This window comes from Staurois parvus, unplaced genomic scaffold (genome assembly GCF_062004578.1).
Source record: "Staurois parvus isolate SC_StPar_1 unplaced genomic scaffold, SC_StPar_1.0 ptg000092l, whole genome shotgun sequence".
Taxonomy (NCBI): Eukaryota; Metazoa; Chordata; class Amphibia; order Anura; family Ranidae; genus Staurois; species Staurois parvus.
This window is the reverse complement of record NW_028317888.1, coordinates 2,034,832-2,051,111: the sequence shown is the minus strand read 5'-3', so window position 1 is coordinate 2,051,111 and position 16,280 is coordinate 2,034,832. Positions and strand designations below refer to the sequence as shown.

General features: G+C 48.6%; 1 protein-coding gene across 1 annotated transcript in view; it reads left to right on the top strand.

The window, feature by feature from the left end:
- The window catches only part of LOC149468114 (uncharacterized), a 91,970-nt gene that overhangs the window by 56,733 nt on the left and 18,957 nt on the right, over nucleotides 1–16,280 (top strand). Inside the window, exon 2 of the mRNA XM_089670636.1 lies at nucleotides 11,740–13,270. Within this exon, the coding sequence (XP_089526762.1) occupies nucleotides 11,740–13,270 (1,531 nt within the window). The remainder of the gene's footprint in view (nucleotides 1–11,739; nucleotides 13,271–16,280) is intronic.

Here is a 16,280-nt window from a genome sequence, read left to right as displayed (position 1 = left end):
ATCATATCCCCCTTATGTATTATACATGGAGATCATATCCCCCCTTATGTATTATACATGGAGATCATATCCCCCCTTATGTATTATACATGGAGATCATATCCCCCTTATGTATTATACATGGAGATCATATCCCCCCCTTATGTATTATACATGGTGATCATATCCCCCTTTATGTATTATACATGGAGATCATATCCCCCCTTATGTATTCTACATGGAGATCATATCCCCCCCTTATGTATTATACATGGAGATCATATCCCCCCTTATGTATTATACATGGAGATCATATCCCCCCTTATGTATTATACATGGAGATCATATCCCCCCCCCCTTATGTATTATACATGGAGATCATATCCCCCCCCCTTATGTATTATACATGGAGATCATATCCCCCCCCCCCCCTTATGTATTATACATGGAGATCATATCCCCATTATGTATTATACATGGTGATCATATCCCCCCTTATGTATTATACATGGAGATCATATCCCCCCTTATGTATTATACATGGAGATCATATCCCCCCCTTATGTATTATACATGGAGATCATATCCCCCTTATGTATTATACATGGAGATCATATCCCCCTTATGTATTATACATGGTGATCATATCCCCCCTTATGTATTATACATGGAGATCATATCCCCCCCTTATGTATTATACATGGAGATCATATCCCCCCTTATGTATTATACATGGAGATCATATCCCCCCCGTATGTATTATACATGGAGATCATATCCCCCCTTATGTATTATACATGGAGATCATATCCCCCTTATGTATTATACATGGAGATCATATCCCCCCCTTATGTATTATACATGGAGATCATATCCCCCCCTTATGTATTATACATGGAGATCATATCCCCCTTATGTATTATACATGGAGATCATATCCCCCCTTATGTATTATACATGGTGATCATATCACCCCTTATGTATTATACATGGAGATCATATCCCCCTTATGTATTATACATGGAGATCATATCCCCCTTATGTATTATACATGGAGATCATATCCCCCTTATGTATTATACATGGAGATCATATCCCCCCCTTATGTATTATACATGGAGATCATATCCCCCCCTTATGTATTATACATGGAGATCATATCCCCCTTATGTATTATACATGGAGATCATATCCTCCTTATGTATTATACATGGAGATCATATCCCCCCTTATGTATTATACATGGAGATCATATCCCCCCCTTATGTATTATACATGGAGATCATATCCCCTCCCTTATGTATTATACGTGGAGATCATATCCCCCCTTAATCTCCTCTTCTCAGTAGAGAATACATTCAGTTCCTCTAATCTCTCCTCATAGCTGATCTCCTCCATGCCTCGTATCAGTTTGGTTGCCCTTCTCTGTACCTTCTCTAGTTCCCCAATATTCTTTTTGTGAATTGGAGCCCAAAACTGAACTGCATATTCCAGATGAGGTCTTACTAATGATTTGTACTCGGGGGGGGGTGATATCTCTCTCTCTGGAGTCTATACCTCTCCTAATACAAGAGAGGATTTTGCTTGCTTTAGAACCCGTAGCTTTGCATTGCATGTAATCTACCAGAACCCCCCCGATTCTCCACCATTGATCCTCCCAGATCCTTCACCATTGATTCCCCCAGATCCTTCTCCACCATTGACCCCCCCCCCCCCCCGATCCTTCTCCACCATTGACCCCCCCCCCGATCCTTCTCCACCATTGACCCCCCCCCCCGATCCTTCTCCAATATTGACCCCCCCCCCGATCCTTCTCCACCATTGACCCCCCCCGATCCTTCTCCACCATTGACCCCCCCCGATCCTTCTCCACCATTGACCCCCCCCCCCCCCTATCCTTCTCCACCATTGACCCCCCCCCCGATCCTTCTCCACCATTGACCCCCCCCCGATCCTTCTCCACCATTGACCCCCCCCCCCCCCCCAGATCCTTCTCCACCATTTACCCCCCCAGATCCTTCTCCACCATTGACCCCCCCCTGATCCTTCACCACCATTGATTCCTCACAGATCCTTCTCCACCATTGATTCCTCACAGATTCTTCTCCACCATTGACCCTCATCAGATTCTTCTCCACCACTGTCCCTGTCAAACACCTCCTGGCGGTATTTCTAGCAATCCACAGGACAGGATTCCCAGGAGCGTGGAGTCTAAGTCCCAGTCTGCTTGTTCACCAGGGCCCCTGATGGTGGGGATGGACTTGGAGCAGACAGTGACTAGGTTGCGGCCCCTGAGTACACCTGCCCGTGGTAGAGGGATCTGCCAGAGGTATATGCAGGTAGAGAGCCTGACGCGAAGAGGCGGAAGGCTGGAGCCGTGATGACTGGATCTGTGCAGGATGGATGGCAGAAGTAGTGAGCGTGGTCAGATGTGCCAGATCGGTAACAGTGGGGTCAACGTAGTACAAGGCAGCAGGCAAAGAGTTGTCGGGTCACTCGCCGGGTTCAGTAACAGGAGGTCAGATCAAATAGGGATATCCAGGAGAGAAGTCAAATGAGCCAGAGGTCAGAGCAGGAGAAGTCAGCAGAGGTCAGGATCAGGAGAAGTCAGCAGAGGTCAGGATCAGGAGAAGTCAGCAGAGGTCAGGATCAGGAGAAGTCAGCAGAGGTCAGGATCAGGAGAAGTCAGCAGAGGTCAAGATCAGGCAGGGTTGGTAACAAGTCAGTCAGCAGATACACAGGAACACAGGATATAAGACCATACGGCAATGAGAGTCTGTGCAGGGCAGGTTTAAATACTGTGCCCTGTCATTGGTGCCAGGCGAGCATCCTGCGATCGCGAGTGTACATGCGCGGCCACCACTGCCCAGGTCCTAGTGCCCGCCGGATAGAATGAATCGGCGTCCTGCACATGCGCACACCCGCATGCTGCCGCAATCCCTGACATTGCTCCCCCCCACGGGCATCCTCCGGATGCCCAACCAATCTCTCCTCCATGGGTGGCTACGATAGAACTCCCAGACAATTCTAGGGGCGTGAACATTCTGGGCCGGCTCCCACGAATTCTCCTCAGGACCATAGTCCTTCCACTTAATCAGGAACTGTGTCTGGCCGCCTCTTTTCCTGCAATCTATGATTGCTTCAACCTCAAATTCTTCTTGTTCATTAATGGTTATGGCCTCCGGAGGTCTGGACCTTCGGTCCGGGAAGGGATCTGGCACTGCTGGCTTCAGTAGCAACACATGGAAAACTGGGTGAATCTTAAAAGTTCCTGGAAGTGCCAGTTCATACGCCACTTCATTGATTTTCCGCTTCACCCGGAATGGACCCTTAAATTTCGGCCCCAGTTTTTTCAAAGGAGAAGACATCCTCATATTGGTAGAGTCTAGCGAGACCTGGTCCCCCGATTGCAGGCTTAGTTCAGCTCTTCTTCTGTCGAAAGCCCTTTTGCTGTCCTCCTGGGCCTTTGCAACAGCTTCTTGAAGCACCTTGTTATTGGCAGAAAAAAAAACAGCATATTTTGCGTAGCAGGGACTGGGCTTTCAGGAATCGGGTCAGGTAAAAACGTGGGGTGAAACCCGTAATTGGCAAAAAATGGGGATTGCCCTGTAGCAGAATGATTTGTGTTATTGTACGCAAATTCAGCCAATGGCAAGAGCGCCAGCCAGTCATCCTGGAGGAAAGATGTGTAGCATCTCAGGTACTGTTCCAACGTCTGGTTCGTCCTTTCCGTCTGCCCATTTGTCTGTGGGTGGTAGGCAGACGAGAAGGACAGTTTGATTCCCAAAACCTCGCATAATGCTTTCCAGACTTTAGATGTAAACTGGACCACTCGGTCTGAGACAATATCTTCTGGAATTCCATGGAGCCTTACCACTTCTTTCACAAAGATTTGTGCCGTTTCCAGAGCCGAGGGTGGGTTCTTTAGCGGCAGGAAATGGGCCATCTTTGACAAGCGATCCACAATTACGAAAATCGCTGAATGGTCTTGAGATGGTGGAAGCTCCACTATAAAATCCATGGAGATCATCTGCCATGGCCAGTCAGGTATAGGCACAATCTTTAGCCATGCTTGGCCACCAGAACGTATGCTAGAGTAACTCTAGGATCTTTGCAATTCCAAAATGGCCTGCCAGTGTATGGTGATGGCAGTGCCCCAGAACTAAGGTTTGGACCTCCTCGGGTACCACAATTTGCCCTTCTTTCCAAAAGAGACCTTCCTTGCTCTGTAGAGAGAGCATCGGGCTTTGTATTCTTGGACCTGGGTCTATATGTAATGTGGAACACAAATCGGGAGAAGAAAAGTACCCATCTTGCTTGGTGTGGTCTCAGGCATTTGGCTGTCCTCAAGTACTCCAGATTCTTGTGGTCTGTGAAAATCAAGATTGGATGTGTGGACCCCTCCAGCAGATACCTCCACTCTTCCAGTGCCGTTTTTGATAGCCAGGAGTTCCCGGTCTCCAATGTCATAATTCCTTTCTGCTGATGTGAGTTTTCTTGAGAAGAATGCCACTGGGTGCATGAGTTCTCTGGGACAGAATGTCCCCCACTGCGTTCTCAGAAGCATCATCTTCCAGAATCTATGGCAGAGAGGAATCAGGGTGACTAAGGATGGGGGCAGTAGTGAACAGCTCCTTCAAGGTCTCAAATGCTGCTTGAGCCTCAGGTGTCCACCAGAAACGGGCCCCCTGCTTGGTTCTTGATGAACTTTCTGTAAAAGTTTGCAAACCCTATGAAGCGTTGCACACCCTTCTTGTCCGTGGGTACTGGCCATTCTAAAATTGCCAAGACCTTTTGGGGATCCATCGCAACCCCCGTGGTGGAGATGATCAGCCCCAAGAATGCAATGCTGTTCTGCTCGAAGCTGCATTTATCAGCTTTGGCATACAACCCGTGTTGGCGTAAATGTTCCAACACCCGTTTGACATGACCCCTATGGGTTTCCAAAGAAGAGGAGAAGATCAAAATATCGTCCAAGTAAACGACCACAAAAATGTCCAGTTAGTCTCTAAATACGTCCTTAATGAAATGTTGGAATGTAGCTGGGGCATTGCAAAGTCTGAAGGGCATGACAAGGTACTCAAAGTGCCCAAATCTAGTGCGAAATGTGGTCTTCCACTTGTCCCCCTCCCGTATGCGGACCAGGTTATACGCGCCCCACAAATCTAATTTAGTAAACACGGCTGCTGTCTTTAACCTTTGGAATAGTTCTGGAACCAAGGGAAGGGGATAATGATTCTTTATCGTAATCTTATTTAAGTCACGATAATCGATACAGGGCCTTAGGGATTTGTCCTTTTTCTTGATAAAAAAAAAAGATTCCTGCTCCGGCTGGTGATGTGGAGGGGCAGATAAACCCTTTCTGGAGGTTATCATCAATGTATTCCTTGAGTATCCCCAATTCCCGCTCCGATAGGGGGAATATCCGTCTGAAAGGAATCTCAGATCCGGGTAGGAGGTCGATGGGACAGTCGTAGGTTCGGTGTGGAGGAAGAATGTCTGCCTCCGTTTACTAAACATGTCTAGATAGTCGTGGTAGGCCGGGGAAATGAGCTTGGCGTCCCCATGAATACATAGGAGAGACTGGGGAGTCAAGGAGGTCGGGGCGTGACAATGTTCCTGGCAATAAGGTGATAGGAACTGGATAGACCCAGTTTTCCAATCAATCTGGGGATTGTGCCCACAACCAAGGGAGTACTAGGATAACTGGGAACAGAGGGGATGCAATGGCATCTAGACGGAGGAACTCTCGATGATGGTTAGCCACCGTAGTACAGATAGGTGGGGTCTCGCGGTCTACTAATCCTGACTTAATGCGTGACCCATCAGCCAAAAAGATATTAAGCCCACATTCCTTGATCTGGAGGGGGATCCTCTGTCGGTTGGCAAAATCTAAATCGGCAAAGCAACTACATGCCCCGGAGTCAATAATTGCTGTTGCTGACACGGTTCTTCCTGGAAGCTGAAAAGAAATGGGTATGGCTAAGTAATTGGAATGGTTAGAACATTTGGAGGATACGTTGGAAAAAACAGAAGCACACTTGCCCAGTTTTGCTGGGAAAGAACGCACCACATGACCTGCTTCCCCGCAGTAAAGACAGAGGTTGTTCACCCGGCGCCTCTGGCGTTCCTCCACTGACAACGATGGTCGTGCCAATCCGAGCTGCATAGGTTCTGGCATCTCCTCAGACTCCAAGTTCCGGCTTCCTCCTGGCAGGGATTGGACTGCAGCACGGGGAAGTACCCACGTGGGTCTCTGCCCTGAGTTGGACCTCTCTAACCTGCGTTCCCGCAGTCTGCGGTCAATCTGTATGGCCAGGGTGATGAGATCTTCCAAAGAGTCAGGTAGGCCCACCCTGGCTAACTCGTCCTTAAGGGACTCGGACAAGCCCATGCAAAACTGGTGATGTAGTGCGGCATCATTCCACCGGGTGTCCCCCATCCAGCGTCTGAACTCAGATGCGTACTCTTCCGCTGCCCGGCGGCCCTGTCTGTGGGAGTACAGGGCCGTCTCTGCGGATGCTGCCTGCTGCGGATCGTCATATAGGACTGCCATCGCATTGAAGAAGTCTGTCACGGTCTCCAGATGGGGATCGTGGGTCTCCATTAGTCAGTGAGCCCAGGCCTGGGGCTCGCCCTGGAGTAAAGAGACGATGAACCCCACCTTCACCGATTCAGAAGGAAATGTCCGTGGCTGCAGGCTGAAATACAGCTGACTTCTCCTGATCCGGAAGGCCCTGAATTTAGCTCGGTCCCCGCTGATACGTTCCAGCAATGGTACGCGGGGTTCCGGTGGAGGCAACGTGACTAATGATCGGGCAGGAGGTTCTGAAGGCTCTATGGCTGCAGAAGGAGAACTCGTGCTCTGGGATGGAGCAGCTGGTGCGGCTAACATCTGAATCCGGTTCTCGAGGTGTGTGTAACCCTCCTGCAGCATTTTGATGGCTTGAGTTAGTGCCGCCAGATGCTGACATATGTTCTCCAGTGGGGATGGCCCTCTTCCAGGCTCAGTCATGGCCGTATGGTTCTGTCAGACACCGCCTGGCAGTACCTCTAGCAGTCCACAGGACAGGATTCCCAGGAGCGTGGAGTCTAAGTCCCAGTCTGCTTGTTCACCAGGGCCCCTGATGGTGGGGATGGACTTGGAGCAGACAGTGACCAGGTTGCGGCCCCTGAGTACACCGTGGTAGAGGGATCCGCCAGAGGTATATGCAGGTAGAGAGCCTGACGTGAAGAGGTTGGAAGGCTGGAGCCGTGATGACTGGATCTGTGCAGGATGGATGGATGGCAGAGTAGTGAGCGTGGTCAGATGGGCCGGATCGGTAACAGTGGGGTCAGCGTAGTACAAGGCAGCAGGCGAAGAGTAATCAGGTCACTCACCGGGTTCAGTAACAGGAGTTAAGATCAGTAGGAGTATCCAGGAGAGAAGTCAAATGAGCCAGGGGTCAGAGCAGGAGAAGTCAGCAGAGGTCAGGAGAAGTCGGCAGAGGTCAGGATCAGGAGAAGTCGGCAGAGGTCAGGATCAGGAGAAGTCGGCAGAGGTCAGGATCAGGAGAAGTCGGCAGAGGTCAGGATCAGGAGAAGTCGGCAGAGGTCAGGATCAGGAGAAGTCGGCAGAGGTCAGGATCAGGAGAAGTCGGCAGAGGTCAGGATCAGGAGAAGTCGGCAGAGGTCAGGATCAGGCAGGGTCGGTAACAAGTTAATCAGCAGATACACAGGATACAAGACCATACGGCAATGAGAGTCTGTGCTGGGCAGGTTTAAATAGTGCGCCCTGTCATTGGTGCCAGGCGAGCATCCTCGATCGGGAGTGCACATGTGCGGCCGCCCAGGTCCTAGTGCCCGCCGGCTAGAATGAATCGGCGTTCTGCGCTTGCGCAGACCAGCTTGCCGCCGCGATCCCTGACAGTCCCTCATATCCTTTTCCACCATTGACCCCCAACAGATCCTTCTCCACCATTGACTCCTCCAGATCCTTCTCCCCTATTGACCCCCCCACAGATCCTTCTCCCCCATTGACCCCCCACAGATCCTTCTCCCCCATTGACCCCCCACAGATCCTTCTCCCCCATTGACCCCCCACAGATCCTTCTCCACCATTGACCCCCCACATATCCTTCTCCACCATTGACCCCCCACATATCCTTCTCCACCATTGACTCCCACAGATCCTTCTCCCCCATTGGCCCCCCACAGATCCTTCTCCACCATTGACCCCCCCACAGATTCTTCTCCAGCATTGATCCCCCAAAGATCCTTCTCCAGCATTGTCTCCTAGATCCTTTTCCACAATTGACTTCTCCAGATCCTTCTCCACCATTGACTTCTCCAGATCCTTCTCCCCCATTGGCCCCCCACAGATCCTTCTCCCCCATTGGCCCCCCACAGATCCTTCTCCACCATTGGCCCCCCACAGATCCTTCTCCACCATTGGCCCCCCACAGATCCTTCTCCACCATTGGCCCCCCACAGATCCTTCTCCACCATTGGCCCCCCACAGATCCTTCTCCAGCATTGTCCCCCCAAAGATCCTTCTCCAGCATTGTCTCCTAGATCCTTCTCCACAATTGACTTCTCCAGATCCTTCTCCAACATTGACCCCCCACAGATCCTTCTCCAGCATTGTCCCCCCACAGATCCTTCTCCAGCATTGTCCCCCCACAGATCCTTCTCCAGCATTGTCTCCTAGATCCTTCTCCACAATTGACTTCTCCAGATCCTTCTCCACCATTTACCCCTTCAGATCCATCACCATTGACTGCCCAGATCCTTCTCCACCATTGCACCCCCAGTTGTACCCCCCTAGTATGTATGATGCATATTCTTAGCCCCCAAGTGCAGAACCTTACATTTATCACCATTAGCCCTCATTGGCCCCATAGTCCCCCAATTACACAGAGCATTGAGGTCGGCTTGTAAGTTGGAGACATCCTGTAAGGACGTTATTCCCCGGCACAGCTTGGTGTCATCTGCAAAGACTGGAATGGGATTTATAATCTCACACCCCATATTGTTTATATATATTAATAAGTAAGGGTCCCAACACTGAACCCTGGGGTACCCCACTAATAACACTGAACCCTGGGGTACCCCACTAATAACACTGAACCTTGGGGTACCCCACTAATAACACTGAACCTTGGGGTACCCCACTAATGCTGAACCTTGGGGTACCCCACTAATGCTGAACCTTGGGGTACCCCACTAATAACACTGAACTTTCGGGTACCCCACGAATAACCCTGAACCTTGGGGAACCCCACGAATAACCCTGAACCTTGGGGAACCTCACGAATAACCCTGAACCTTGGGGAACCCCACGAATAACCCTGAACCTTGGGGAACCTCACGAATAACACTGAACCTTGGGGGCCCCCACGAATAACACTGAACCTTGGGGTACCCCACGAATAACACTGAACCTTGGGGTACCCCACTGACACCCCCAGACCATTCACAGTATGAATCATTAACCACTACTCTCTGAATACAATCTGTTAGCCAGTTTTCTATCCATTTACATTCAGATTTTTCCATCCCGTAGACTTTACCTTACACATTAGCCGTGTGTGCGGAACTGTGTCCAAGTATACCACGTCCACCACCACCCCTCTGTCCAAGTATACCACGTCCACCGCCACCCCACTGTCCAAGTATACCACGTCGTCCACCGCCCCCCCCCCCCGTCCTAGTATACAACCCCCACCACCACCCTTCTGTCCAAGTATACCAAGACCACAGCCACCCTTCTGTCCAAGTGTACCACATCCGCAGCCACCCCTCTGTCCAAGTGTACCACGTCCATTTGCATTCAGATTTTTCCATCCCATAGACTTTACCTTACACATTAGCCATTGGGGGAACTGTGTCCAAGTATACCACGTCCACCGCCAACCCCTCTGTCCAAGTGTACCACGTCCACCGCCAACCCCTCTGTCCAAGTGTACCACGTCCACCGCCAACCCCTCTGTCCAAGTGTACCACGTCCACCGCCAACCCCTCTGTCCAAGTGTACCACGTCCACCGCCAACCCCTCTGTCCAAGTGTACCACGTCCACCGCCAACCCCTCTGTCCAAGTGTACCACGTCCACCGCCAACCCCTCTGTCCAAGTGTACCACGTCCACCGCCAACCCCTCTGTCCAAGTGTACCACGTCCACCGCCAACCCCTCTGTCCAAGTGTACCACGTCCACCGCCAACCCCTCTGTCCAAGTGTACCACGTCCACCGCCAACCCCTCTGTCCAAGTGTACCACGTCCACCGCCAACCCCTCTGTCCAAGTGTACCACGTCCCCCGCCACCCCTCTGTCCAAGTGTACCACGTCCCCCGCCACCCCTCTGTCCAAGGATTTGCTCACCTCCAATCTAACCTGTTTCATGATAGTTTAATCCCAGCTCACCTCTACATGTTGTCTACAGTAAACATTTAAACTTCCACTGATTACAGAATACTAATACTGTGAGTCCTGACCCTTATACTATATAACTTGTACATTACATACTCCTGACCCCTGCACTATATACTCTATGTTGTACATTACATACTCCTGACCCCTGCACTATATACTCTATGTTGTACATTACATAGTCCTGACCCCTGCACTATATACTCTATGTTGTACATTACATACACCTGACCCCTGCACTATATACTTGTTGTACATTACATACACCTGACCCCTGCACTATATACTCCATGTTGTACATTACATACTCCTGACCCCTGCACTATATACTCCATGTTGTACATTACATACTCCTGACCCCTGCACTATATACTCCATGTTGTACATTACATACTCCTGACCCCTGCACTATATACTCTATGCTGTACATTATATACTCCTGACTTCTGCTCTCCCCCTCCCCCCACTGCTATATATACACATAATATGGATTCTCTTTTGTTCTCCCCATTTCATCCCAGCTGAACATTTTATATTGGATGATATGATTGGAGCACAGATTTTACATGGTGATAATAATGTGATAACATCCTCCAACTTTGGACCCTTAAACAGAAAGTGATAATGAGGGAGGAGTCAATACCCCAATGATGGTGGTCTTCAGGATCAGTCCAGTCTTCATCTTGGTTGTTCTCCCCCCATCCTCACTCTCTGACCTCTGGTGGGGCTCAGCCCCGCTGTTCTTCATGACTAAATCATGGAGTAAATAAGGAAGTGCAGTACTTCTTGTGTTGGGAAGATGGCGATGAGTGATAGAGGGGGTGGGGCCCCTCGTCCTATAATCCCCTCATCACTGTCCCTCCTATAAAAGACAGTTCTGGTTGTTTCCTCACTCTCTGACTAAGGTCCATGAATAAAGAAATGACCTGGTAGGAGGTCAGAGGAGCCATTTCCTAGTTCCCTTGAGGGTGGAATTGTAAGCTCCTCAGAGACCGAGTTGCCTGATGTGAGCGGAGTCCTGGTTTGGGGGAACCAATCAGCTCCTGTCTAGTAATCCTCTTTGTCTTTGTATTTTAGTCCAGGGCTGGGAGATGAGGAAAACCTCCGAGGATTGTCTCACTTTGTCTCCAGACTGGAAAGTAGAAGATGAGGACATCACACAGTATAGTCCAGGAGAAAACCCGGCTCCCTCCAATGTCCATCCGGCACCACCCAGTGTAGATGGACCATCGGATTCCTCGTATCCTGAGGAACCTCAGACTGTGCGGGACCGGGCCGGCCTTCCAACAGAGAAGAGCTTCTCCTGTACTGAGTGCGGGAAATGTTTTTCAACTAAGTACTATCTTTACATACATCAGAGATCTCACACGGGGGAGAAACCGTATTCCTGTATTGAGTGCGGGAAATGTTTTTCAACTAAGTCCTATCTTTCCATACATCAGAGATCTCACAGGGGGGAGAAGCCGTATTCCTGTCCTGAGTGTGGGAAATGTTTTTCAACTAAGAACCATCTTTACTCACATCAGAGATCTCACACGGGAGAGAAGCCGTATTCCTGTCCTGAGTGTGGGAAATGTTTTTCAACTAAGTCCTATCTTTCCATACATCAGAGATCTCACACGGGGGAGAAGCCTTATTCATGTCCTGAGTGCTGGAAATGTTTTTCAACTAAGTCCTATCTTTCCAAACATCAGAGATCTCACACGGGGGAGAAGCCGTATTCCTGTCCTGAATGCGGGAAATGTTTTTCAGAGAAGTCCAGTCTTTACGCACATCAGAGATCTCACACGGGGGAGAAGCCACATTCCTGTCCTGAATGCGGGAAATGTTTTTCAGGGAAGTCCAGTCTTTACACACATCAGAGATCTCACACGGGGGTGAAGCCACATTCCTGTCCTGAATGCGGGAAATGTTTTTCAGAGAAGTCCAGTCTTTACAAACATCAGAGATCTCACACGGGGGAGAAGCCATATTCCTGTCCTGAATGCAGGAAATGTTTTTCAGAGAAGTCCCATCTTTACAGACATCAGAGATTTCACACGGGGGAGAAGCCATATTCCTGTTCTGAATGTGGGAAATGTTTTTCAGATAAGTCCAGTCTTTACAGACATCAAAGGTCTCATACGGGGGAGAAGCCGTATTCCTGTCCTGAGTGTGGGAAATGTTTTTCACGTAAGTCCTATCTTTCCAAACATCAGAGATCTCACACGGGGGAGAAGCCGTATTCCTGTCCTGAATGCGGGAAATGTTTTTCAGAGAAGTCCAATCTTTACACACATCAGAGATCTCACACGGGGGAGAAGCCACATTCCTGTCCTGAATGCGGGAAATGTTTTTCAGGGAAGTCCAGTCTTTACACACATCAGAGATCTCACACGGGGGTGAAGCCACATTCCTGTCCTGAATGCGGGAAATGTTTTTCAGAGAAGTCCAGTCTTTACAAACATCAGAGATCTCACACGGGGGAGAAGCCATATTCCTGTCCTGAATGCAGGAAATGTTTTTCAGAGAAGTCCCATCTTTACAGACATCAGAGATTTCACACGGGGGAGAAGCCATATTCCTGTCCTGAATGTGGGAAATGTTTTTCAGTTAAGTCCAGTCTTTACAGACATCAAAGGTCTCATACAGGGGAGAAGCCGTATTCCTGTCCTGAGTGTGGGAAATGTTTTTCACGGAAGTCCAATCTTTACACACATCAGAGATCTCACACAGGGGAGAAGCCGTATTCCTGTCCTGAGTGCGGAAAATGTTTTTCACAGAATTCCGATCTTTACATACATCAGAGATCTCACACGGGGGAGAAGCCATATTCCTGTCCTGAGTGTGGAAAATGTTTTTCACGGAAGTTCCATCTTTCCAAACATCAGAGATCTCACACGGGGCAGAAGCCACTTTCCTGTCCTGAGTGAGGGAAATGTTCCTCGCTGAAGTCCTGTCTTCCTGTACATCAGGGGTCCCACACAACCCTGGAGGTGTATTAGTGCCTTGCATGCGGGAAATGTCTTCTAGATGAATGTTGCTGGACATCCCAGCTCTCATGTGGGGAAGAAGCACACCCTGATATACACCTCAGATATACTCCATGGCTGATCTTCATCATGGAAGAAACAGTTGATAAGGAGATGAGAGGCCCCCAAAGACATGGATGAAGTGGAGTAAATGTCGGGGTGCAGAGTGGTCAGTAGATCCTGGAAATGAAGGACACAACTTCAGCCCTTCTTGGGTGTCGGAGTTGCGTTTCCTGATAATGATATAGCGGGTTACAGAGCTAGAAGCCGGGAGAGCCCAGATCTCGTTATCGGGGAACTTTACACAGACAACAAGAACTTCTGAAGTTGATGTCCTTCATTTCAAGGCTCTACAGAACAGTGGTGACCCCGAAGCATCTCTCTGTCTTCAGTCCATCCTTCTCCCATCCCCCAACAGGAGGGAAGGAGAACTCCGCCCCAAACTAGGAGGGAACATTCTTCTCATTATTTCCCTTGGCTTCTGTGTGGGTTTGGGTGGTTGGAGGAGTGCGGCACGAGAGGGAACACAGCTTGTTGTTCTATGTCTACATATGGGGTCTGGGTAGATGGGATCCACCGGAAAATATTGCTACTCTTTGATTTTGTGCAAATCGTTTCTGTTTTCACTTTGAAGGGCGATATTATGTGTGGTTTGTAAAAGGGATTGGCCCAGTAGATACCGCCCCACTTAGAGAATAGATGAACTAATATGACCAGCATTCATTCAGCCATGTCACATGTTGGGATCTTTTCATACAGGGATTTCCTATGATCATTGGCTCCATCTAGTGGCCATAATGTGGTATTAAACTGTTTTTCCTGAGTGAGGTATTTTGGAAGTAATACATCATTATGGCCACTAGAGGGAGCTGATGATTATAGGAAGTCACTGAATTTATTAAAATATGGCCAGAATTTGTCACAGCTGGACACATGCTTGTCACACTCCCCCAATATATTTTTTGCATAGACCCCTTAGTTTACTATGTTAGGGGTAATTTCATACAAATACCTGAGATCATACATTTTCAAACATTGAAGATATAAATTACATAAAACCACAGAATTAAACCAACCATTGATTTAAAACCAAACATACCTCATTTGGCCTTTAGATGATACTACGTATCCTAGCAATTAGCACATCTAGTGTCCAAATTCTCAGGGAACACCTGAACAATTGATTTAGCTGACTAAATCAATTGTTCAGGTGTTCCCTGACACTTTGGACACTAGATGGTGCTAATTGCTAGGATACTTAGCGTCATCTAAAGGCCAAATGAGGTATTTTTGGTTTTAATCACAGTGTCTGCAATACAAAAAATGATTTATAAAAATAACTTAATCTGAAAAATTCTTTAAGAACTCAAACAAGATCTGTGTAGGTATAGTGTAAGGGACCGCCTGACAGCACCTCTATCAGTCCCCCGGTAGAGCCTTCCCAGCGTGCGGAGTCTAAGCACCGGAGCACTTGTTCACCAGGGCCCCTGATGGTGGGGATGGACTTGGAGCGCTCCGGTACCAGGTCGCAACTACCAGGTATCTCCAACAGGGGTAGAGGAGTCTGACGGGCTCCAGAGAGCTAGGAGTCTGATGTAAGGGAGCCTAGTGATCCCTGCGGGGTGGATGGATGGATGAGCTAAATCAGAGTCATGCAGGCCGGGACGATAACTAGAGGATCGGTAAGGTACAAAACGGTAGGCAAAGGATAGTCGGGTCACACGCAGGGTCAATACCAGGAGGTCAGATCTAAACGGGAACATCCGGGAGCAGAGTCAGGCAAGCCAAGGGGTCAGGACGGGAGAAGGCAACAAGGTCAAAACAATCCAGATCAGAAGTACTCACACACAGGTAACAGGATACAAAGACCATTCGGCAACAAGTGTCTGTGCAGGGCTAGCTTAAATAGGCCGCCCTGCACCTGACAGGCGTAGCCTGGGTCCTAGTGCCTGTCTAGTACTGTCCAGACGACAGGTACGCCTGGGTCCTAGTGCCCTGCCACCTATACGTCTCGGCAGACACCTACGCATGTGTAGACCCATGCGTCGCGATGGTTCCTGACATATAGACTGCAGAGTATGAAAATCAATATTTATTTACATAAGTCACTTACAAACACCATAAACAATAGTCAGATTGTGATTTACACTGACACTAAGATGTTTCTGTAAAAGCTCTAAAATAGAGTGAATTAAATTCAATAATCAGTTTCTCCCTGTAAACATCATAACCAATAAAAACAGACAATAATCTGTCTCCTGCAGAAGGAATAAACTATGCAGAATAGTCCACCACTATGGCCTAAGAACAGGAACATTTTTATAAATGACTTAACTTGAAATGATGTTATCATGGGGAGAGTTATTAGGTTACACAAAGGAATGTGGCAATTGGCTTACTAGTCTAAGCAAGCAAAATCAACAGAAAATATATAATTACCCTCCAAGTATCAGGTAATCTTTTTGGAGAACTGATGATCAGACTCAAAGATGGCTGCCAATTAACGGTTGGGATTGAGCTTCCACAAAATGGCATCTCTTCTTCAGTTGATAAGTGTCTTTAGATGATCTGAGTGTGAGATGATGTCTACCTTCCAGATGGCTGTGTAGATGGTCCTCCCTCTGTGAGTGTTCCTGCCAGTTTTATCTAGTTATGACTAATAGACTCATCAAATCTGAAAAAACCTGGCCAGGAGGTGGAACCTTCTCTGTGATTGGGGAATCTGATTCTCTAACCCATGTTTACTCAAGCATTACCTCCCATGGCCACTGGGTGTCATCCTTGGATAAGAATTGTCTGGTCTGAGTTTTTTTGGGGTCAGAAGTAACTAATCTGTGATCAGGAAAAATGAATATTTCACTATAACAAATTGGCCCTTGTGAA